Raw genomic sequence first — 24,955 nt, forward strand, 5'->3', positions numbered from 1 at the left:
GAAAAATATGGCCTCTAGAGAGTTCACAAGGTTTTTCTATTTTTATACCTACTGGCCTAGTTTTTGACCGCACGTGACCCAGTTTCGAAACTAACCTAGATATCATCAAGGTGAACATTCAGATCAATTTTCATGAAGATCCATTGAAAAATATGGCCTCTAGAGAGGTCAAAAGATTTTTCTAATTTTAGACCTACTGACCTAGCTTTTGACCGCAGTTGACCCAGTTTCAAACATGACCTAGATATCATCAAGATGAACATTCAGACCAACTTTCATACAGATCCCATGAAAAGTATGGCCTCTAGAGAGGTCACAAGATTTTTTTATTATTTGACCTACTGACCTAGTTTTTTAAGGCACGTGACCCAGTTTCAAACTTGACCTAGATATCATCAAGGTGAACATTCTGACCAACTTTCATGAAGATCCATTCAAGGGTATGGCCTCTAGAGAGGTCACAAGGTTTTTCTATTTCAAGACCTACTGACCTAGTTTTTGATCGCAGTTCACCCAGTTTCAAACTTGACCTATATATCATCAAGATAAACATTCAGACCAACTTTCATACAGATCCCATTAAAAATATGGCCTCTAAAGAGGTCACAACGTTTTTTCATTATTTGACCTACTGACCTACTTTTTGACGGCACGTGACCCACTTTCGAACCTGACCTAGATATCATCAAGATGAACATTCTGACCAATTTTTATGGAGATCCATTCACAAGTATGGCCTCTAGAGAGGTCACAAGGTTTTTCTATTTTTAGACCTACTGATCTAGTTTTTGACCACACATGACCCTGTTTCGAACCTGACCTAGATATCACCAAGATGAACATTCAGACCAACTTTCATACAGATCCCTTGAAAAATACGGCCTTTAGAGAGGTCACAAGGTTTCTCTATTATTTGACCTACTGACCTAGTTTTTGAAGGCACGTGACCCATTTTCGAACTTGACCTAGATATCATCAAGATGAACATTCAGACCAACTTTCATACAGATCCCATGAAAAATATGGCCTCTAGAGAGGTCACAAGGCTTTTCTATTATTTGACCTAATGACCTAGTTTTTGAAGGCACGTGACCCACTTTCGAAACTGACCTAGATATCATCAATGTGAACATTCTGACCAATTTGCATGAAGATCTCATGAAATATATGGCCTTTAGAGAGGTCACAAGGTTTTTCTATTTTTAGACCTACTGACCTAGTTTTTGACCGCACGTGACCCAGTTTCGAACTTGTCCTAGATATCATCAAGATGAATATTCAGACCAAATTTCATACAGATCCCATGAAAAATATGGCCTCTAGAGATGTCACAAGGTTTTTCTATTATTTGACCTACTGACCTAGTTTTTGACCGCACGTGACCCAGTTTCGAACTTGACCTAGATATCATCAAGGTGAACGTTCTGACGAATTTTCATGAAGATCTTGTGAAATATATGGCCTCTAGAGAGGTCACAAGGTTTTTCTATTTTTAGACCTACTGACCTAGTTTTTGATGGCACGTGACCCAGTTTCGAACTTTACCTAGAATTTACCAAGATGAACATTCTGACCCTTTTTCATAAAGATCCCATGAAAACTGTGACCTCTAGAGATGTCACAAGGAAAAGTTTACGCACGGACGGACGACGGACGCTGTGCGATCACAAAAGCTCACCTTGTCACTTCGTGACAGGTGAGCTAACAAAACATAAAAATATTCAATGTATCACTGAAAGTTTTGAAAATGGAAACTTTTATAATTTTAATATCATTATCATGTACATTACTAAAATGCCTACATTTTGTCACCTTAATTTAAAACATGGTTAAAGCTACTTTCCATAGAATCGCAAGAAATATTATCATTTGTCTATATTTTCTTTATGGTTTCAGACTATGCAAATAGCAATATTTTATTTAAATTCCATTTTGTTACTTTGTAATCCCTTATTTTCTTTGGAGTACCAAAACCTATTTAAAGAAAGTGAAATTGAAAGTAGACTTTTCTTCGCAGAATTTCCAGTACCTCAAAAATACCCGGATGTAAACAATCAACATAGGCACCTTCGAGCAGTAGTTCAGAAATTCGGCAAGACAAATTGACCGTAACATGATGTCGTGGTTAATGTAGCATAAATTAGTTTTTCATGAAAATTCTGAAGTACGATACTAACGCCGCTGTATTCTGTATCTTAGATTAACTACACTTTCAATAAATTTCTGGATACTGTTTCAGACTGTAACGTTTTCATCAGGACTGTAAATGACAAGAAAAATTACACCGACTATTTTTTCGATCAGAAGTGGGTTAATCAAAATATGGAAAGCACGATAAACCTAATATGACCAGAGTTTAATCAACTCACGTGGCTATCACTTTACTTAACGGTTAATCGACTTGGCCGATAAATACCTCAATCCACCAGAAATTGTATGGAGGCATTGAGGATCTGCGGCAAACCACAAGTTTCATCGAGGCTACTGGTCTGACAGTGTAGTCGCGAACGATAAGAAGAAGAAGGTTAATCATTTCAATCATTTTTTTTTTTAACAGTAAGCGACGATTATTTACATGCTTGCGATAGTCCTATGACTTATGTACCTTCTACCAGACATTACCCAGGGACAGTGTGTACTTTGATGTGGCTGGTCTATCAATCACAGTTTTATGCCACTAAAACTTAACCCAATGGTATTTTGATTTGTGTCTTATGAATGGGCACAATGCACCAAGAAAACAATATTGTAAGCCTATTTTCAGTAGTCTGGGAATGCCACCAACAGCAGTGGAATTGGGAAAATATTCTCAGAAAACTGTCTTGAGAAAAATCCTAAGTCACCAAAATCTATATAACAATGTTTTTTGTGTGCAAGTTGTGCAATGTCCCAGCAGCAGAACTAGTGTATATTTCTCAATACAAATATAGTAACCTACAACTATATATAACAGACCTGTAAGACTCCCGTTTTTATTAGAACATGTACAGCCTGCTGTAAATATTCCGTAACTTCCATAACTTTCTCCCGATGATCATGTGACGTATAGGCAGAGTCGGTAAAATCTTGCGTGGTTTCTATGACAACATCCAAGGCACTACGAAGTTTATCAGCAAAGTAGTTATTTATATGAGTGACTCGGACCATCTCCACCTGATCCTGAAATTTGAAAATAATTTTCTTTCATTGTTACACCTCATTTGCTTATTTCCCTGTTCGGTTATTGTGGTAGAACCTGGTTCATAATACAGTATATTGACTGGATACTCTGCAAACCATCAAGTTGAACATAGATTGCTTTAACCAAATTACAGAAGCAGATATACAGCCACTTCACTAATGCAACGGCTATTTCACAATCCAAAAAGGGCTACTTCAAAACTGATAAAAATCATAAGTCAGCCATTTTCGTACATTCTGTTCTGCATACCGGGTTTTATCCTCTGTAGCTATCTTTATGCAGATGTAATATTATGTGCTGTACCAAAATGGCAACTAAAGGTAGAATCAGTACAGAATCTACTTTTCAATGAAGTTACAGGCTAATGTACATCAGAACGAAGATTTTCAATGAAATAAAATCAATTCCTCATAGTATATTGTTAAAGCTAACTTCTGTACTGTCTTTTTATATGTGACAATGAGATTATCTGTAAATCCTAATGTTTTGCATTCACCATAAAGTTCCATTATAATTCAGCAGATCAATTGTGAAAAATTCAATATGTTTGTCGGTCTTACGACTCGGTATAGTTCAAAAGTGATGTTATTCCTTACCTAAAAATACTCTTCACAGTTCAAAAATGAAATACGAACTTCCTCTTCTGACAGATTGATCATTGAATGCAAATTCTTTAACTGACATCATGTCAGTCTTCCAAAGACTGTTAAAATTCCCCAGTATTGTTTCTACCATATATCAAAGATGTTTGAAACATACATGTATTATGTGTTTTGAAAATAAAGTCTCCTCATATATTCTATTTTTTTCTGCAATGAATTATTTAAGAGTTTAGGCCAAAGTTAACCAAGTATTCAAAGATTTTTTCAATTAAGCCATTAGTCCTACATGTATAGAAAGGACATCCATAACATGATTGCCTCATTTAGATTTGCTGGTGTATTAAAGTGTTAGAATCATCAAGAATGAATTAATATTTTCCTGATAAAAAAAAGAATAAAAAAATATCAGAACAAGAGATCACAGCGCGATCTTGGCGCCCACCAATGTGCCATTTTTGAGTGTTCCAAATTTCAAGACTTATTGACTAGCTCAAGGTCAAATTTCATTTTCATACACAACACTGTAGATCAATTTCAAGGACAAAGTTCTTTGTACACGAAACTATGCATGTGCATGAAGTTTGAAGGCTGTAGTTTGAGAAATTTGAAAGTAGGTCACTAGGTCAATCTTAAGGGCAAAGTTTATTTCGGTACATAAAACTATGCAAGTGGTCCAAATTTGAAGGCTGTAGCTTGAGAAATGTGAAAGTAGGTCACTAGGTCAAAATCAAGGTCAAATTACACTTCAGAACACAAATCTATGCATGTGGTCCAAATTTAAAGCCTGTACCTTCAAAAATGTGAAAGTAGGTCACTAGATCAATGTCAAGGTCAAAGTTTGTTTCGGTACACAATCCTATGCATGTGGTCTAAATTTGAAGCCTGTAGCTACAGAAATGTGAAAGTACGTCACTAGGTCAATCTTAAGGTCAAAGTTCATTTCGGTACACAAAACTATGCAAGTGGTCCAAATTTGAAGGCTGTAGCTCGAGAAATGTGAAAGTAGGTCACTAGACCAAACTCAAGGTCAAATTTTATTTCGGAACACAGAACTATGCATTTGGTCCAAATTTGAAGCCTGTACCTTCAAAAATGTGAAAGTAGGTCACTAGGTCAATGTAAAGGTCAAAGTTTGTTTCGGTACACAAAACTATGCATGTGGTCCAAATTGAAGGCTGTAGCTTGAGAAATGTGAAAGTAGGTCACTAGGTCAAATTTCATTTCGGAACACGAAACTATACATGTGGTCCAAATTTGAAGCCTGTACCTTCAAAAATGTGAAAGTAGGTCACTAGGTCAGTGTCAAGGTCAGTTTTTTTCAGTGCACAAAACTATGCATGTGGTCCAAATTTGAAGGCCGTAGCTACAGAAATGTAAAAGTAGGTCACTAGGTCAAAATCAAGGTCAACTCATGTCAAGGTTCATCTTGCCACTCAAAACCATACATGTGGTCCAAATTTGAATGTTGTAGGTTATTGACAAGAAGATTTTGAAAGCTTTTCCCTATATAAGTCTATGTAAACCATGTGACCCCCGGGGCAGGGCCATATTGGACCCTAGGTGGATAATTTGAACAATCTTAGTAGAAGACCACTAGATGATGTCACATACAAAATATCAAAGCCCTAGGCCCTGTGGTTTTGAACATGAGATTTTTCAAAGTTTTTCCCTATATAAGTCTATATAAACCATAAGACCCCCGGGGCGGGGCCATATTGGACCCTAGGTGGATAATTTGAACAATCTTAGTAGAAGACCACTAGATGATGTCACCTACAAAATTTCAAAGCCCTAGGCCCTGTGGTTTTGAACCAGAGATTTTTCAAAGTTTTTCCCTATATAAGTCTATATAAACCATGTGACCCCCGGGGCGTGGCCATATTAGACCCCAGGGAAATAATTTGAATCATCTTGGTAGAGGACCACTAGATAATGCTTCATACCAAATATCAAAGCCCTAGGCTCTGTGGTTTTGGACAAGAAGATTTTCAAAGTTTTTCCCTATGTAAATTATAGAAATAAACAAAGGGCCATAACTCACTAAAAAATTGTTGAACCAGTCTGATTTTCAAGGGGACACAACTAGGGTACCAATACATCATACTTTGGTCAAAATCCCCCTGGTAGTTTCTGAGGAGATGCAATAACGAGAAATTGTTAACGGACGGAAGGACGGACGGAAGGACGACAGACCACGGACGCAGAGTGATTTGAATAGCCCACCATCTAATGATGGTGGGCTAAAAACGCAGAAATCTGCAGATCCACAGAGATTTCATAGCCTTGCAAAAACAGTAACAAAAGGACTCACACTTTGCAGATAATGCTTCATTTCACAATCAATGTAACAGTATACAGTTCACAGTTTTACTATAGAATCATGGTATAAAAGTTTGCTTCCGTTAAAACCACAATTTCTCAGGGACATGAGTTCCTGGAGTCAACAATTTATGGGACTTTTAATCTCCAAAGAGGACTTAATTTCATGGGTTAAGGCAACCAGGAAAGCCAAAAAAATTAATCCCCCCATCTCCTGAATAACATGATGTCACAGTATCTGAATTTATCAAAATAAACCAACCTCGAAATCTTTTATAGCTTTATTTGCACTTTGTCCGGACCCGCCTAACACAATTCCTGAATCACCATTCGCTACTGAAGGTGATACACTGCCATTGGTCACAGAATGGTATCCGGTATCCGTGGCAACATTTTGTATGAGGTGCAGAGCTTGACGCATCTGAACAAATAGTCCATGACGATTCTGTCTGGCTGAGTAACATTCAGGATGTCTGAGGCAGGTCTGAAAGATCACAGGGTAAAGCCAAGGTCATTGCAAAACTTTACAATTAATGTCAAAAGTCAAGGCTATCTCATATGTATGAGAAGAAGTCAATTAACTGCTACCAGCACAAACTACAAAACTATGGATTTTTTTAGAGTGGCAATATTGAAAAGCAATATGTTTGTGCAGAAGCAGAAGATTTATTTAGGGAAGTTTGTTCTGCTCAGAGAATTTTTCTTCCATTTAGAGAAAGAAAAATTCTTTTCAGCAAAACTAAAAAAAATACCCATAGTAAGTTTATTCTATTTACAGAAACTATATGAATCTTAACTTAATTCGGAGAAACCTCGGTCTATTCTAAAAAGCTTTACTTTATCTAGAAAACTTTCATGCTGTACAGAGAAACTCAATTTTTTCCAGAGAAACTTAAATCATATTTAGAGAAACTGCATTCCATTTAGAGAAGCTCTTTTCTCTTCTAAGAAACTTTATTCTGTTCTCTTTAAAAGAACCCTTTCTCTATTCCAATATACAATATTCTATTCAGAGGACATTTTCGCTATTCAAATACATTATAATCCACTCAGAAAGTCTTTATTCTTTTCAGCAGAGAAAGTTAACCCTACACAAAAGACCTTTTCTCTACTCATAGAATCTTTTATTATATTTCTTAAAGTATAATAAAATTAGTCCACTTGGAGAAATATTAATCACTTTAACATTTTTTAAAACATACACACATTTTATTATACATTCTACTCACTTTACATGAAGGCAGTAACATCATTGTGGATTTCTCTAACACAGCTCTGGCAGAAGCCATCTGGGCTTTCTGTTTATCACTCTTCAGGTCCTGTAAAACATTAACTCTTACCCTGCTAAATTTCTATAATGAACTTGTCCATCTTTCAATTTGGACAGTACCATTAATTGTTAAAAGGAGTGCTTATCAATCAAAAAAATACTGACTGAATGGCGAACAGGGCAGATCTTGATCAGACTGCACAGATGTGCAGGCTGATCATGAACTACACTGGTCGCAAAGGCAGAATCAATCGTGTTCAGCATGGTAAGGGTGAAAGACATGAAATAAAACTGAAATACTGCATGCTTGATGGATCGGTGCCGCAAGCACCCAGGCTCTTACATCTAAAGTCATGCTGTTCCTGACCCGTTCCCCTGTATTGTCTATGCTTGAATTACCCATAATTAGGTGTTTTTTGGGGGCTTTCCTGTGCCTTGTGTTCATATCTTCTATTCCTGTATTTCGTTTTGTAAGCACAAAATATTTCTAACATGAATAAGCTTCCAAAATGTGTCAAGTTTAGTTATAAAATTTGTAGAAAGAAAATTTTCTTTCCAGTAGTAGTAAAAATATTACGATAACTCATTTATCTAAACATCTTACTACATTTTAACTACAGAAGATTTGTAACTTCTTACTTTTTGTTTTTGAGTTACAGTTTTTTAAAGTTAAATGTAGGAGGAAATGAAAATAAAAAGCAGCACTATGAAAACCTTCATTACAGTCAATAAAATAAAATGGACATTTTTTTTTTTTCGTCTGATTTTGATTAATGGCATCAGAAACTGCAGATATGCGCACGTCAGCTCTGTGAAATGATGTTTGAAGAGGTTAAAACTATGCAACAGTTTGGCAGTGCCTAATGATACCCATGCCTTTTAGTAGATAATGAATCACTTAACGCATCAAAGTAGGATTGAAGATGAAAATGAAAAATTTCAATCTTATTTTGGTTTTCCGGAAAATAGGGCAAGCTCTCTCATAATCCAGAAAATAAGAAGAAACTCTGGCCTTACTAGTGAAACAACATAGTAAGACAACATGTGACATAACCAACATTTTGATATATCTCAAGTTTTGACACCAATCTAAAAACAAATACATATACAGAAAATTTAACAACTACCCCGATTTATACATGTATCTCAAAATTCTTAACCACCTGTTATAAAACAAAAGGACAGAGCTTAACAATTACACTTACATTTTGCCTATCTCCAGTAAGATGGGCTAGTTCCACCATATTGTTTCCAAACTTGCTGAAAGCCTGAACAAAATCTGTGAAACTGTCTACACTTTCTAGTTCTGTTAGACTGCATAATACCTGAAAGTAACAAGAGCTCGTAGAACACGAAATGCCCCCCTTGATGCATTCAGTAATTGCACAAGGAACAGAAATTATTTTGTCACTGTACACAAAAGTTCTACTGTTCTTGGTCAAAGCGACCTTGACCTTTGACCTATTGACTAACAAGAGCACCGCCTTGCGGGTGCTGACGCTCATCTGATTTTTTTTTGTATAATAGAAATATTGTCCTACCCATGATTTTCTAAGTCTAAAAAGGGTCATGTTTCTTGCAAAAAGCAGGATAGAGTTATGTTTCTTGATGTAGTGTCCACTTATGATGGTGAAAAACTGTTGCAAGTTTTAAAGCAATAGCTTTAATAGTTTATGAGAAAAGTTGCCTTAAACATAATACTCAACCAAGAAAATGATTTTCTAAGTCCAAAAGGGGCAATAATTATTGCAAAAAGCAGGATGGAGTTATGTTGCTTGCTGTACAGGGTCAGCTTATGATGGTGAACAAGTGTTGCAAGTTTCAAAGCAATCGCTTTGATAGTTTAAGAGAAAAAGTTGACCTAAACATAAAACTTAACCAAAATATCTGATATTTTCTAAGTCCAAAAGGGGCCATAAATCTTGCAAAAAGCAGGATGGAGTTTTGTTTCTTGCTGTACAGGGTCAGCTTATAATGGTGAACAAGTGTTGCAAGGTTTAAAGCAATAGCTTTGATAGTTTAGGATAAAAGCTGACCTAAACATAAAACTTAACCAAGAAAACAGATTTTCTAAGTCCAAAAGGGGCAATAATTCTTGCAAAAAGCAAGATGGAGTTATGTTTCTTGATGTACAGGGTCTGCTTATGATGGTGAACAAGTATTCCAAGTTTCAAAGCAATAACTTTGATAGTTTAGGAGAAAAGTTGACCTAAACATAAAACTTTACCAAGAAATCTGATATTTTCTAAGTACAAAAGGGGCCATAAATCTTGCAAAAAGCAAGATGGAGTTATGTTTCTTGCTATACAGGGTCAGCTTATGATGGTGAACAAGTATTCCAAGTTTCAAAGCAATAGCTTTGATAGTTTAGGAGAAAAGCTGACCTAAACATAAAACTTAACCAGGCAACGCCGACGCCGACAACCGCTCAAGTGATGACAATAAATCATTTTTTTTCAAAAAATCAGATGAGCTAAAAATCAATAGGGGTCATCTGTAGGTCACGATAAACCTCCCTATTAAGTTTCGTGATCCTAGACCCAAGCATTCTCAAGTTATTGTCCGGAAACTGTTTCAGGTCACTGTGACCTTGACCTTTGACCCACTGACCTCAAAATCAATAGGGGTCATCTGCTGGTCATGATAAACCTCCCTATTAAGTTGTGTTATCCTAGGCCCCAGTGTACTCAAGTTATTGTCTGGAAACTGTTTTACTGTTCCGGGTCACTGTGTCCTTGACCTTTGGCCTGCTGACCTAAAAATCAATAGGGGTCATCTGCTGGACATGACCAACCTTCCTATCAACTTTCATGATCCTAGGCCCAAACGTTCTTGAGATCATCCGGAAACCGTTTAATTGTTTCTGGTCACTGTGACCTTGACCTTTTACCTACTGACCTCAAAATCAATAGGGTCATCTGCTGGTCATGACCAACCTCCCTATCAACTTTGATGATCCTAGGCCAAAGAGTTCTTGAGTTATCATCCGGAAACCGTTTTACTGTTCAGGGTCACTGTGACCTTGACCTTTGACTTACTGACCTCAAAATCAATAGGGGTCATCTGCTGGTTATGATCAACTACTTTATCAACTTTCATGATTCTAGGCCTAAGCGTTCTTGAGTTATCATCCGGAAACGGATTGGTCTACATACAGACCGACCGACATCTGCAAAACAATATACCCCTCCTTCTTCGAAGGGGGGCATAAAAATTTGAGTCACACCATAAGAAAACCAACATAGTGCATTTGCCACCAGCATGGATCCAGATCAGCCTGCACATCCGCGCAGTCTGGTCAGGATCCATGCTGTTCGCTTTCTAAGCCTATTACAATTAGAGAAACCGTTAGCGAACAGCATGGATCCTGACGAAACTGTGTGGATGCGCAGGCTGGTCCGGATCCATGCTGGTCGCAAATGCACTATGTTGGTTTTCTCATGGCGCTGCTCATTTGTGTCTCGGTTACTGAAAGCTTGTGCAAAACCTGTACAACTGTCTACAGCTTTTAAAGGGACTAACAAAAATATTAACAAAAATCACAATTAGGCTTTCTTTGTTTATGGATTGTAACATAAAAGCAACATTTCCAAAACAAAAATCAAAGGCCTGAAGGGCCTGAGAGTCGGCTAATGATTGATGTTCTGGTAGTATAGTCTACCAGTTTCAGTTTGGTTTTAGTTTTTTTCCCCAACTGAACAGAGATTTTGTTACAAAAGATGAAATGGACATTCAATCGATGCCTAGTAAAACTTTGATTGACATTATACTAGTATTTAAACCCAATATATTTCTCTAAAATTGAAGAGTGGTTCGCAAAAATAAAAATGTTGAAAGTACAAATTACAATTTGACAGGTGACACTAAGATACTGCCCATGACTATAAATATTTTTCCAGTAAACATTTGCCTCCGGCATTACCAAAACAGGCAATTATCGGCTGGTATATATTCGCACATGATAAAATTTGAATATGAAAATTTATATATTGAAATTTTATAGCGCGGATTGCCACATACAATTTGTAACGGATGGACGAAAGAACTGTTCAGATATTTTATAGATAAGGGGCCTGGCAATAACCGTGTCACACGCTAGGTATTGTTCAATCATATGATAAGGGATGTGAATTTAAAGTATACTTACTTTTGCGTTTAAAGATATGTAAATGTTGCTGAGTGTCAATATATAGTGTCACGAATGTTTACACTGACAGGAAAATTGCGCATCGAAACTAAGAGAAGTTACTCGGACTAGCTACCAATTTCGGAAAAGATAACCAATATTAATAAATGCAGTTCTTTTTTAGTTAAAACCATCATTGTACCCCCCGACAACAAAGTTGTAAGGGGGGGGGGGGGGGGGGGGGGGGGGGGTATACTGGTTTCAGGTCGTCTGTCTGTCTGTCCGTCTGGCCGTCTGTCCGTAGACGCAATATTGTGCGCACCATCTCTCCTTATCCCCTTGACAGAATTTAATGAAACTTCACACAAGTGATCAGTACCAACAGTAGTTGTGCATGGGGCATGTTAGGTTCTTTTAGAAAAGAAATTTGCAGAGTTATGGGACTTTGATTTTTTTGTTACTATACTATATACATAGACACAATCTTGTGCGCACCATCTCTCCTCATCCCCTTGACACAATTTAATGAAACTTCACACAAGTGATCAGTAACAACAGTAGTTGTGCATGGGGCATGTTAGGTTCTTTTAGAAAAACAATTTGCAGAGTTACGGGACTTTGTTTTTTTGTTACTATGCTATATACTTAGACACAATCTTGTGCGCACCATCTCTCCTCATCCCCTTGACACAATTTAATGAAACTTCACACAAGTGATCAGTAACAACAGTAGTTGTGCATGGGGCATGTTAGGTTCTTTCAGAAAAAAAATTTGCAGAGTTATGGGACTTTGTTTTTTTGTTACTATACTATATACATAGACACAATCTTACGCGCACCATCTCTCCTCATCCCCTTGACACAATTTAATGAAACTTCACACAAGTGATCAGTAACAACAGTAGTTGTGCATGGGGCATGTTAGGTTCTTTCAGCGACAAAAATTGCAGAGTTATGGGACTTTGTTTCTTGTTAACATACTATGTATATACAGTCTGCATATGCAATCTTGTGCATGCCTAATCTACCAAACTCTTACACACAATTTAATGAAACTTCACACAAGTGACCAGTACCAACCCTAGTTGTGCATGGTGCATGTTACATTCTTTTAGATAAATATTCTGCATTGTTATGGGACTTTGTTTTTTGTTACTATACTGTATACATACAGTCTATATACATACAGTCCACATAATTATGCAATCTTGTATGCGTCAAATTGCAATGAACTGTGTCAGTGCATGCGGGGGGTACATTCATCACCTTTAGTGATAGCTCTAGTTTATTCTATTTCAGACCTGTTAACCCCTTCAAAACCATGTCAGTAGTCCCCAAGTCTATGTATTTTCAATTATCCGTTTTGATTCATGTAGACAGACAGGCCCAGACTGGGCTGAAAAAATGTTTGAGCCATTTTTACGTGGTCGGTAGCAGGGTGGGTGTGGGGAGGGGTGTTCCTTCCCGCTTTGAACTGTAGTCAGATTTTGAAATGGGCATTGTGGCAGGTGGTAAAAGGGCAAATGTATCAAACTGTAAAGTGGCAATATGGGGGGAGGGTGTGGGAGGATACCCCCTCCTGCAAGTAGGGTTTGGGGTATCACCACAAGGAAATTTTGAAAATGTAGACCCTTGATACAGCCTTTGGTGCGATTTCTAACGGAAAATTTTATGTTTCAATTTCTAAATATTACCTAGATTCTTTTTAGTATTACAATATTCAAAGTATGAATGACTGTCACTTCATATTTTTACTTTCAGGTCATGCCTCAGCACTAGAATATAAGTCTGGAATATAAGTCTGATATTGATTCTATGTATGTATTATAAAAATAAATTCTAGAATCATTTCTGTTACAATAATATCTGTCATGTCTGTTACTTTAATGTTTAAATTTCATAACACAGCTCGATATTTACCCAAAATATTATATCCGGATATGATTACACTTTCTTTTATACTGCCAAAATCTCCAGTTTCAACAATATGTTTTACAAATTGTGATGATATGAAGACAGTTTAGCAGCAATTGGCAGTATCTGACATTGAAGTTTACGGTGAAATTATTTAAATCATTTCATAAAAAAAAATTGTTTCGTTTCGTCAAAGCACTCTAACATAGGCGATCTACTTTCGATTTCAAAAACTACAAGAAAATACAATTTAATGTTTCGCCGATTTGTTTATTTCTCGAAAAATAAGAAATAAAATCATTTTTAAAATCAGCAGTAATTAAACAAATCAGTAAGAGCTCTTTCTCGGGATAATTTATCCGCTTACTGACTGCAAAAATCAAGCCATGTGTCATCATGAAAAGCAGAATGGGTGACGGTTTCATTTTTTTGCGAACCTGAATCGTAAGCAAATTATCCAAACCAGTCAAAATTCCAGAAAGGTTACGATCTAGATTCTTTCTAGTATTACAATATCCAAAGTATGACTGTCACTTCATCTTTTTACTTTCAGATCATGCCTAAGGACTAGAATACGAGTCTGACATAGATTATATGTAGGTGTAATAAAAATAAATTCTAGAATCATTTCTGTTACAATAATATCTATCAGGTATGTTACTTGAATGTTAAAATTTCATAACACAGCTCGATATTTACCCAAAATATTATATCCGGATACGATTACACTTTTCTCCAGTTTCAACAATATATTTTACAAATTGTGATGACACGAAGACATTTAGCAGCAATTGGCAGTACCTGACATTGAAGTTTACGGTTAAATTACCTCTTATTTAAATATTTTCATAAAAATGTTGTTTCGTTTCGCCAAAGCAGTCAAACATAGACGATCTACTTTCGATTTCAAAAACTACAAGAAAATACAATTTAATGTTTCGCCGATTTGTTTATTTCTCGAAAAATAAGAATTAATATCATTTTTAATATCAGTAGTAACTAAACAAACCAGTAAGAGCTTCTTCTTCCGATAATTTATCCGTTTACTGACTACAAAATTCAACCCACGCAAAGTCGTAGAAGCATTGTTATAAACAGGTCACGCGTGTTCGCCGAGAAGTGTCCAGAATGTAGTTAGGATTCATCCGCGAAGTCTCGCGGAAGAATTAACGTACTGCACATATCTTATTCGGGTCATTTAAAATGAAGCTGTCATAATTTAATTCCATCGATGTGGTAAACTCTTTGATAAGAGACATTCCAATGCTTTCAGAGGTACCTACTCAATAAAATACTAGCAGTATGTTCTGGAACTATATTTTGTCTTTCGCTGGATGTTACGCAAGCTTTGTAAGTCTGCGCAATTCATAAAATGCACAGCACAATAAATTTGTTATTTGCGCAATGATTTTAAAGATTATTTTTTTGAAACGGACAGGGTAACAAAAGGATAATTTGGCTAATAAGTTAATATGCAGTTTTTATTTGAATTTGTGAACATCATATTTGCTATTTTGTGACAAAAGGGCATAAAATTCGTCACCATAATCATATGCGCAAATGTATTACCAAATCCCGCAGAATCGTTATGCGTGTTTATGCTTAATGAGTTACCGCGGAAGAAAATACGTGGCTTTATTCGAGTATTGCACAATTACAAGTCATAAATATGACAGATTACATCGTATATTGGTCATAGCAAATAGGATTGACATAAATGAACTTCATTCGATCAATGAACTCTTTGAAATTAGAGGAATTCCTATGGAACTACATCACTTCGTTGTGTTGTGAGGCCATTTAAGAATGAGAAATCGTGCGATAGCAAGGACTCGTCAAACGCTTGACAGCGTTTAGCCGACTCAAAAACTAAAAAACATTTTTTTTTGGAAACTTTTGGAAATTTTTACAATGGGAAAAATACATTTTGTTCATAAAATCTGACATTTTTAAAGATGAAACTTTAAAATGACCCTATCACCACTCCTAGAGATCCTTGTAGGCTTGAACACAATAGTGTTATTACTGATACACCTAATTTTTTGTTTGGTTTAAAGTCACACAAATACAACTGCATGTCATATGGTATCTCTCCAGCTTCTAATGGTGGAGAGGGACCGAAGGTGCCCTTCCTGGCATTCTCCAGACGTCGGCTTGCATCTGGGTAGAGGTGATGACCGTCTGCTAGCCATCTGCATGGTTTTCCTCACTTGACAACGGAAGCTTTCAGGCTTGCTTTGTTATTTGAAGCGAATAACAAGAACTCATAGAACATGAAATGCCCCCTTGATGCATTCAGTAATTGCACAAGGAACAGAAATTATTTGGTCACTGTGCACTGGATGTTTGACGTACTGACCTCAAATCAATAATTATGGGTCATTTACCAATCATAAGTAAACTCTGTATCAAATGTGATCTTAGACCAAAGTATTCTCCAGTTATATGGCAAAAAAAAAGTTCTGGGTCATCTACTGGTCATGATCAACATCCCTATTAAGTTTCGTGATCCTAGGCCCAAGCATTCTCAAGTTATAGCCTGGAAACTGTTTAAAGTTCCTAGTCACTGTGTCCTTGACCTTTGACCTACTGACCTCAAAATTAATAGGGGTCATCTGCTGATCCTAGACCCAAGCGTTCTTCAGTTATCATCTGGAACCGTTTAACTGTTCCAGGTCACTGTGACCTTGACGTATGATCTACTGACCTCAAAATCAACAGGGGTCATCTGCTGGTCATGGCCAACCTCCCTATCAACTTAAATGATCCTAGGCCCAAGCGTTCTTGAGTTATCATCCGGAAACCGTTTAACTGTTCTTGGTCACTGTGACCTTGACCTTTGACCTACTGACCTCAAAATCAATAGGGGTCATCTGCTGGTCATGGCCAACCTCCCTATTAACTTTCATGATCCTAAGCCCAAGCGATCTTGAGTTATCCTGAAACCGTTTAACTGTTATTGGTCACTGTGACCTTGGTCTTTGAGCAACTGACCTCAAAATCAATAAGCGTCATCTGCTTGTCATGATCAACCTCCCTATGAACTTTCATGATCCTAGGCCCAATCGTTCTTGAGTTATCATCCGGAAACCAATTGGTCTACGGACCGACCGACATCTGCAAACAATATACCCCACCTTCTTCGAATGGGGGCATAAAAAGCATTTTACCTTATCTTTAGATGTAATCAGCTGTTTAATTATCACTTTGTCCGCTATCAGTAACACTTTGGTAATGGCTGACAGCAATTTCCGTGCTGCACGCACCATGTGATTCTTTTCAGTGAACGGTTTCAACGACCCATCATTCACAGCATAGTTATGCATTGTCAACTGTTTAATTGCATTCCCTGTCGAAAAATAAAACAACATGGTGTGTGCTTTTTAGGTGATAAGAGCAGCTCCTTCTTGGTAGTTCAGATTCCATGTTTATTTAAATATACATGAATTAGTTAAATACATTATGCTTACTGAAATGAACATCTATAAAATTATGAAACAAAATGGATATGCCCTAGGTAGCATTTAATAAAATCACATCTCTTTCTCTCTCATGAGCTTCTCAATTCAGACTGATAACAAAAGGTGTGATCATAATTGGTTATCAGCAATTTGCATGACACCTCGTGTCAGTAATAATTTTTGTTCACATTTCAACAGTCATGGGTGTAACTGTTTCAAGTAATCGCAGTTTATAACCCATTTGAGTTATTGCTTATACGTTCATAACTTGTTTCAGTTATCATAAAATATTACAATGCCCTCCTGTGCCAATTACTCAGTTTGAATGAGACTAATGCAATTATTCCCTGAATCCTTGAACTTTTATCTTTCCAGCTATGCAGTAAAATTTTTTACACAAGGCTGATAAAGTTTTACACAAAAGTTTTAAAGCTATAAAACTCTTAACATCCCATTATGCTTATCAGGTCATGATCAGACTAAAAGAGAATTGGATTAACCACAGTTTGCTACTAATTTCACTTTAAAGGTCACTTTGTGAGAACAGCAAAAAGACTTTTTTTAATAACTTACCTGAGTTAACTATACTTTATAACTAATACTGGTTATAAATGCTTGAATTATGTTGAAAAAGTAACTGAAATAGGTTACCTAACTTAAAACAGTTACACCCCTGGCTGTTCAATACTAATAAATTTATATAAAAATTAATTTTGTTTAAAAAGGTAAACCACTCTTATCTATTATAATTACAGAATGTAACGGCAATCTCAGTTTTTTACCTAGACAGTTCTTTTTGCACAGAGAGTAGTTTCCCTGTACTAGAATGGTGAAAATCATAAAAAAATTGTTTTGAAGTTGGAAAATCATCTAAACTTGTGTATAATACGCATCCACAATTCAGAGATGTTTCCTGGGCCAAAGCACTGCACATTATACAATAGTGTCTATGGTAGGTTTGATGAATAGAAAGTATTATGTAAAGTTTCAGTCTAATACATTGTATAAATGCAATGGTTACCGAGATACAAACTTCAACGAAGGCGTGGTGTTAAAGCAGAAACATGGACAAGTAGAATAGATCTGTATTCTTTGACATGCAAGATCGAGATATCTTTTACTTGTGAACACAAACTCTTATGTTTTCACTTAGTGAATTTTCTGTTAATCGACCATGAAAGATCTTACACTGAAACAAACAAATATTCATAATCTTAAAGAGATGAGACATTAATTTTTTACCAGCCTGTCTTGCTTCCAAGCAAGTCTCGCACATCTCACTGCGTAACTCTGGATGTTCATCTCCTATAGATTCCCCAACAGATACAAATCTGTCGACAGCAAAACTGACTGCCTCACCAACTTTAGCTAATGCCTTTGCAGTCCGCTCTGTAATTTTTGTTCTTTCTTTATGATTGACTAGAGTAGTGATCTGAAATAAAAAATAAAAGTTTAGATTTTACAACATTTAAAACATAAAATAAGAGACTGTGATTAAGCCATTTTACAGGAAGCACAGCCTATGTCTCTTTAATAAACAGTGCCACTTTATCATTCGTGTTTGCCAGTCCATTTTTTTCTTTTTCTTTTTTGTACAGTCAGGTTGCAAAGGCGATTTTCTGCACTTATTTCAACTGGAGCCCCAGCAAATGAATCATGTAATTTTTTTAAATCAAGTAATTATAAAAATTATTTTTATCGGTTTTCCGTATGATATCTCATTAAATCAAAGACCTATAATGTACAATTATAGCTCTTTGATTAAATGCAGTGACCATTTCATATCAGCCAATCCAATGTTGAAGTTTGTAGATCTGGTCTCCTTCCTCAGTTTTATACCACAAATGGCCGATTGTTAAAAAAATTCTCAGACTGATTTCCCAAGATTTTGGTAGAAGATAAGGGGTTGTGTAACCCTAGTGTGATATATTTGAGTGTTTACGATAATTATTTTCTTATGCATCCTAGGATGCATGTATTACATTAATACATCACAGTCAAATATTATTATATTAATACATCACAAATATTATAACTGACTATATTTAATTTCACTCAACTTTTGCTTAGTAAAAAAAATTACTAAGACTTACAAGTTACATAAGATACATGTGGAAGGGGACTGTTCCCTCATGGTCACCTAATGCCCAACCAAGTATTATAACAGTTTGTTCAAATCAATAGACTTCCCTATTAAAATGTTTAAATAAATCTGTCTGATTTGAATATGTTTGTGTGAGGTTGTACAAACAAATGAAACCTAGAATCAGTCTGAGTACTGATGAATTCATTTATTTGAGTTATGTATATCCCAGACAATGCAAGAAGTATTGAACAAATTAATTTAGCAGAATATCTACAAAACTCTCCTCCCTGCGGGAGTGTATTGCTGAATTTTCTCCCATATTTATTTGTATAGTGCATGAGTTACAATATTATAATGTTTGGGATAAAATCCAATTATCCACTTCACTGTTTCCAGTAATCATTGATTCCGTCTGTCCTCGGGACATACAAAATATGCCAGTGTGACTCATTCTCTACCATTTAAGAACAAGCTGTTATCTAATATTATTGACCTGCCTGGAAACAGCTGACTTTACAAGTGCATGTTTCTATTTATCAACAGCGGATGCAGTGGTCCAGTGGTAAAACTGTCTGACTACAAAACAGAGGTCACGAGTTCAAACCTAAAAATTTCTAACACTGGAATAAGAGTCTCATGTATGCTTTACACCAGGCATACTTATGAGAGTCTTCTACAACTGGAGTGTCTTCTGTAGCCAACAATCATCTGGAGGAGTGTGCATACAAGTTAACGGGGACTACAGATAAGCTAACACACAAATACAGAGCATTTAGAACTTTTTAACCTTTACCCAGCTAAATTTCTAAAACAGACTGGTCTATAAATCAATTTGGGCAGAACCATTTATCACTTGAAGGTGTGTTTACTGAAAATTGACTGACGGAAGAGTGAACAGAGCAGACTGATTATAAGGCAGGCAAAAGGGTTAATACCTATTGATGCATGTCACTTTCCTGTTTTCTGTTTTTCCTGTCCAAATGATCAGCATTTGTATACAAAAGTGGATGGTGTAAGGATTTTACATTATGACTTGTGTTCAGACCAATTTAGATCTCCAATTTTTCAAAACCTCGAGTAGAATAATGTTAATGCATGTTATTTCAGACCTTAACTGAGACTTTGTTTCAACAAATTTAATCCGTTAAGGAAGTTTAAAGTTAGAAAAGCTTTGAGCTGTCCGTAAGACAGCATGATGCTCGACTTTTCTCAGTGCTTGACTCTGAATTAGAGCTTTGCCAGTAAAAGGGGCATAAATAGTCAATAGCTTTGAAAGTAACCCTGAGATACTGGACGTTATATAAAACTTCAAGTAAAACAAATCTAAGTTAAAAAGGGGGTAACTCTGTCAAAATTCAATCAGAGTTATGGGGACTGTTTCTCCTGGTGTAGACTTTGATAGTTAATAACTATTCTAAGTTTTTAGTCAAAAGCTGTAATAGTAGCACAGGTAATTTGACTTAATCAAAAACTTCAAAAAGTCGAGCTAAAAAAGTTACATTATCACAGCAGTAGCTTAATATTCAAGTCACACATCTATGTCATGATTATTGTTTTAAGTTTTAAATTATGCATTGTTGTATATTACATATTTTCTAACAGCATTTCCAAATGCATACATTTTATTTGACTACAATGTACTGTATGCCTATGTTATTACACTCGAAACCCTTTATAACGCTATTCGATTTACCACAGTATTCAGTATAACCATGTACGCTCTTGGCGCCTAAATTTTCCAAGACCAAAAAAAAAAAAAACCAAACTAGAAATGTGTCAAAGACACGCACAGATGCCCCCGCAACATGATGAGAAAGGTCATAGGCATGGTACTGCTCACAAACTAAAAGAAGGAAAGAAGGACCCTTAATTTTAATTGGCCCTATTTATTTACAAAAAAATATTGTAGGAAAATTTAGTAATCTGTATAGTGGACGCAACTTGACCCTGATGGTTGACCTTTGCATTATAATACATATCGAGGCACAACCTATTATTGAAAAGGAGTGTACCTAAAACACAAGCTGCATGAGAAAAGGGAAATAATTTGTTTAAATTCAAATTAGTGTATTGGAAAGTTTTAACTGATCAAATGTAAGTATATATACTTTGCATACAAACCAATTTCCTTATAAATATACATGTCTACCCTAAGCACCCTTGATTTCTATAATGAAATAATTGATATGAATAATCAACCTAAGGTCAACCATTGCGGTCAAGTTGCGACTACTATATATGTAGTGATTACCAGTGAAAATTGGCTAAGTTCAACCAAGGACTGTGACCTTGACCTCTGAGCTAGTGAAATGGTTTTGCACATGACACATTGTCTATCCATGCGTCAAAGTATATATCACCCGGACACGAAGACCATCTATGTAGTGAAATTGGCTAACTTAAAGTTCAACCAAGGACTGTGACCTTGACCTCTGAGCTAGTAAAATGGTTATGTGCATGACATATCATCAATCCAATGATTTCATGCTTATCATTTCTGTGAAATTATTCTCAAATCAGACCATGCATGTCAAAGTTATGGCCCGGACACAAACACCACCTTTTTCCAAACACACAAACACATGGACAGGGGTAACACTATATGCCCTCCCCTCCACCCCTCCCCCGCATTTAATGGCAGGGGCATAAAAAAAAATTGGCGCTTGCAGACGTAATTTATTTGGATCATAACCGGTTATAAAAACGTACCCAAACCAAAATGTACCCATGTTTTCTCAATCCCTAGTGACTTGTTTTTAATGTAAAAGAGCTGTACATTCTATTTTAAGGTTTTTATTAGTTAACTGAGAGCCAAAACAAGACAAACATATTTCTTTGCTCTTTGCTTGCTTCTGATTTTCTCAAAACTTAAAAAAATATTTAAATTACTTTTTCGCTCAGTTTTTTCAGAAACGCTTCAGTAGCCTAGTGGTAGAGCGTCCGCTTTGAGTGCAGGAGGTTGTGGGTTTGATCCCCGGCTGCATGATCACACCAAAGACGTAAAAAAAATGGTACTAGCAGCTTCCTCAGTTGGCGCTCAGCATTAAGGGGATAGTGCTTGGACTGGTCAGCCCCGTGTCAGTATAATGTGACTGGGTGGGGTATCAAGCCTGAGTCATGTCTACGGTGTGATATTCCAGTGAGGCAGCACTATAAAGTTGGGCATTGTACTCACTGCTACAAGTAGACACCGTCGTTTATATGACTGAAAAATTGTTGAAAAAGACGTTAAACCGGAACACGCTCATAATTTTTTCAGAAAAAAATCCAGTGAACAAGTTTTCAATTTGGTGTGGCCTAACAGAAAACTATCCTTACAAGGGTAGGGTTATCTTCTGGTCTATAAAAATTTGCTATTTTTTCAGATAACATTTAAGAATAGTCATTTTGTTATTTTATTCATGAATTATGAAATATAAGCGTGAATATAAATCATGTCATTTCATAGTGAAAATTTATTCAAAAAAAAAAAAAAATAAATAAATAGATTTTTAGCTAAAAACCATTTTAAAATATGGACTTAAAAAAAAAGTTGCTTTGCTTTACCTGAATATCTTAGTTAGCATGTAGCAGATATTTGTTTCAGTGTATATTGTATAATCAAATATCTTTCACTCTTGCATGATCTGCAGATAATTACACATTTACATCATCACTTGGCTAACAATTAAGACTTTGTTATTCTATGTGATAAAGTTACTCTAGTATAAAAAACTTGCTGATAAAGTAATAAATATCCCATTTATACCAGTGTAAGTAAAGCATTTATGTATGCACGTCATTCCAAGTGTTTAAATCATTGTTAGGTTAGCCAAGCTACTAGAAAATAAAGTTTCTTTAATAATATTTTATATATCATGATTTAGTAAAATTACATAACCATTTAAATGCTCAACTGTCATTATCTTGTAAAAGATTCAGAGCTAAGGGACATAAATAAAGGGCTGCCAAAACCATCTGCTGGAGTTGTTTTCCCTTAGGATATTTAAATGTTACAAAGATAGAACAAGGAGACAAGAAAGCCAATCTTATAAAACGCAATGCCCTTATCTTGTAAAAACGACCCAAGGGTCAAGGGACTCAGTCGTTAACTATCTGCTGGAGTTTTTCCCCTAGATTTAAATGCTACAAGACAAAACAAGAAGACAGATCAAGATCAATAATTTGTAAGTGTATCTTAGAATTCCTAAGAGTGTGTATAAGATTTCTGAAAGAGTTCTAAGACATTATAACTTTATTCTAAACTATTGCAATATACCATATGTTTCTTGTATAGTAACAGAGCAGCTAACAAGAGGATTCTATCAAACAGCTTGCAGTAAATCCATGCTATCATACTACAAGAACATAATATTTAGCAGTTTGTTGCCAAAGGCACTTCCTTCTTCCTTGATTATGCTGTCAGATTAATATTTCCAAAGAGAAATGAAAGAGAAAACATAGCTCAGCCTAATGCGGCATGATGTACTGGTTTGCAAGGAGAATTGGACATGGTAGTAAAAATTAAAAGAAATAAGTCGGCAGGGGGTGGGGGGTTAGGGATACTAAAATACGAAATAATAACTTACTGCATAATTTGAATTCTGTGGTCATCTAATTTCAGGGTTTTGGCCAAAACATCTAACTTGTGGAGATACGTATTTGAGGACTATTAAACTGTAACTTTTGAACATACAAATGTACAAGAGCTGTCAGCTGACAACAGGCTCGACAATTCTCAGTGCTTGATAGTATAATATAAGCTACATGTATGAGCAAAACTTTAACATTACAATAAGCATATTCAAAATCGAAAAGGGGCCATAATTCAGTCAAAATGCTTGATACAGTTGACTGCTCCTGTTAACAGACTGGGGTCATGATGGTAAACAAGTATGCAAAATATGAAAGCAATATCTCAATGGACTTTGAAAATATTTGGGGTGGTACGCAAACTTTAACATTACAATAAGCATATTCTAAGTCGAAAAGGGGCCATAATTCAGTCAAAATGCTTGATAGAGTTGTCTGCTCCTGTTTACAGAATGGGGTCATGATGGTTAACAAGTATGCAAAATATGAAAGCAATATCTCAATGGACTTAAATCTTTGAAAATATTTGGGGTGGTACACAAACTTCAACATTTGTGTGACGCTCACGCTAAAGCTAATGCCGATGCTGGGGCGAGTAGGATAGCTCCCCTATTCTTCGAATCCTCGAGCTAAAAATGAATGAAAATTTTATATCTTCTTTCAGGATTCGGGGGGGGGGGGGGGGGGATTTTTTTCACAGAACAATACAAGCCAAAAAAGTCATCATTTAAAAGGTTAGTCATTAATCAAAAAGATACAATTTACAGCATACATCAATTTGAAAAAAAAAATATATCCACAATTATTGTAGTCCTTTTAGTTTAGTTTACTCTAATTTATCTTAGCTCAATTGTCATGAAACCTTCAAGCTTATTTGAACCACTCTTATGTCAACTTTTTGGAAAAAACATTACAGGTGTCATATGAGAAGGTGTGGTTGTGACCTCAGTGGGGCTCAAACCCTAAACCCCACAGGTTGAGCGGCCAACATCTTAACCACTAGACCACAACAGTCCCCTTTAATAGTCCTTTTAAAATTTCAGAGTTTAAATAATACTGAAATCTTTGGGTAACATTTCGATTTGTACTTACGCTGGATTAAATAACAATATTATTGTCAATACTTTGTAAAGATGGTATGGGAGAGGGGAGGTCAAAGAGAGGGGCATATATTAAGCACAATTTATTTGTAGAGAAATTTGTATCAGATTTTACTTTAGTTATATGGTCTGCTATCAGGTGTTCAAAACATCAAAGAAGCCTACCAGTATTATATAAACTTAGCTCATCTGAACTGAATAAGGATATATTACAAACTGGGAACAGTTACAACAGTGAGAACTTTTGTTTACAACAGTAATCTAAGAAGCTTTATAAAATACCACATCTAGGTGTGGGAAAACATTTCTTTGATCATGAATGGA

At 35.9% G+C, this 24,955-nt stretch overlaps 1 protein-coding gene across 2 annotated transcripts in view; it reads right to left on the bottom strand.

Annotated features, from left to right (window-relative positions):
- Positions 1-24,955, bottom strand: part of LOC123538056 (alpha-catulin-like) — a 55,969-nt gene that overhangs the window by 20,033 nt on the left and 10,981 nt on the right. For both annotated transcript variants that reach the window (XM_053529522.1, XM_053529521.1), the window contains exons 2-7: positions 18,116-18,305; positions 16,583-16,761; positions 8,578-8,697; positions 7,332-7,421; positions 6,365-6,586; positions 2,956-3,159 (exon numbers count right to left, since the gene is read on the bottom strand). In XM_053529522.1, coding sequence (XP_053385497.1) covers positions 2,956-3,159; positions 6,365-6,586; positions 7,332-7,421; positions 8,578-8,697; positions 16,583-16,761; positions 18,116-18,305 — 1,005 coding nt within the window. The remainder of the gene's footprint in view (positions 1-2,955; positions 3,160-6,364; positions 6,587-7,331; positions 7,422-8,577; positions 8,698-16,582; positions 16,762-18,115; positions 18,306-24,955) is intronic.

This window comes from Mercenaria mercenaria, chromosome 18 (genome assembly GCF_021730395.1).
Source record: "Mercenaria mercenaria strain notata chromosome 18, MADL_Memer_1, whole genome shotgun sequence".
In the NCBI taxonomy this organism is placed as follows: domain Eukaryota; kingdom Metazoa; phylum Mollusca; class Bivalvia; order Venerida; family Veneridae; genus Mercenaria; species Mercenaria mercenaria.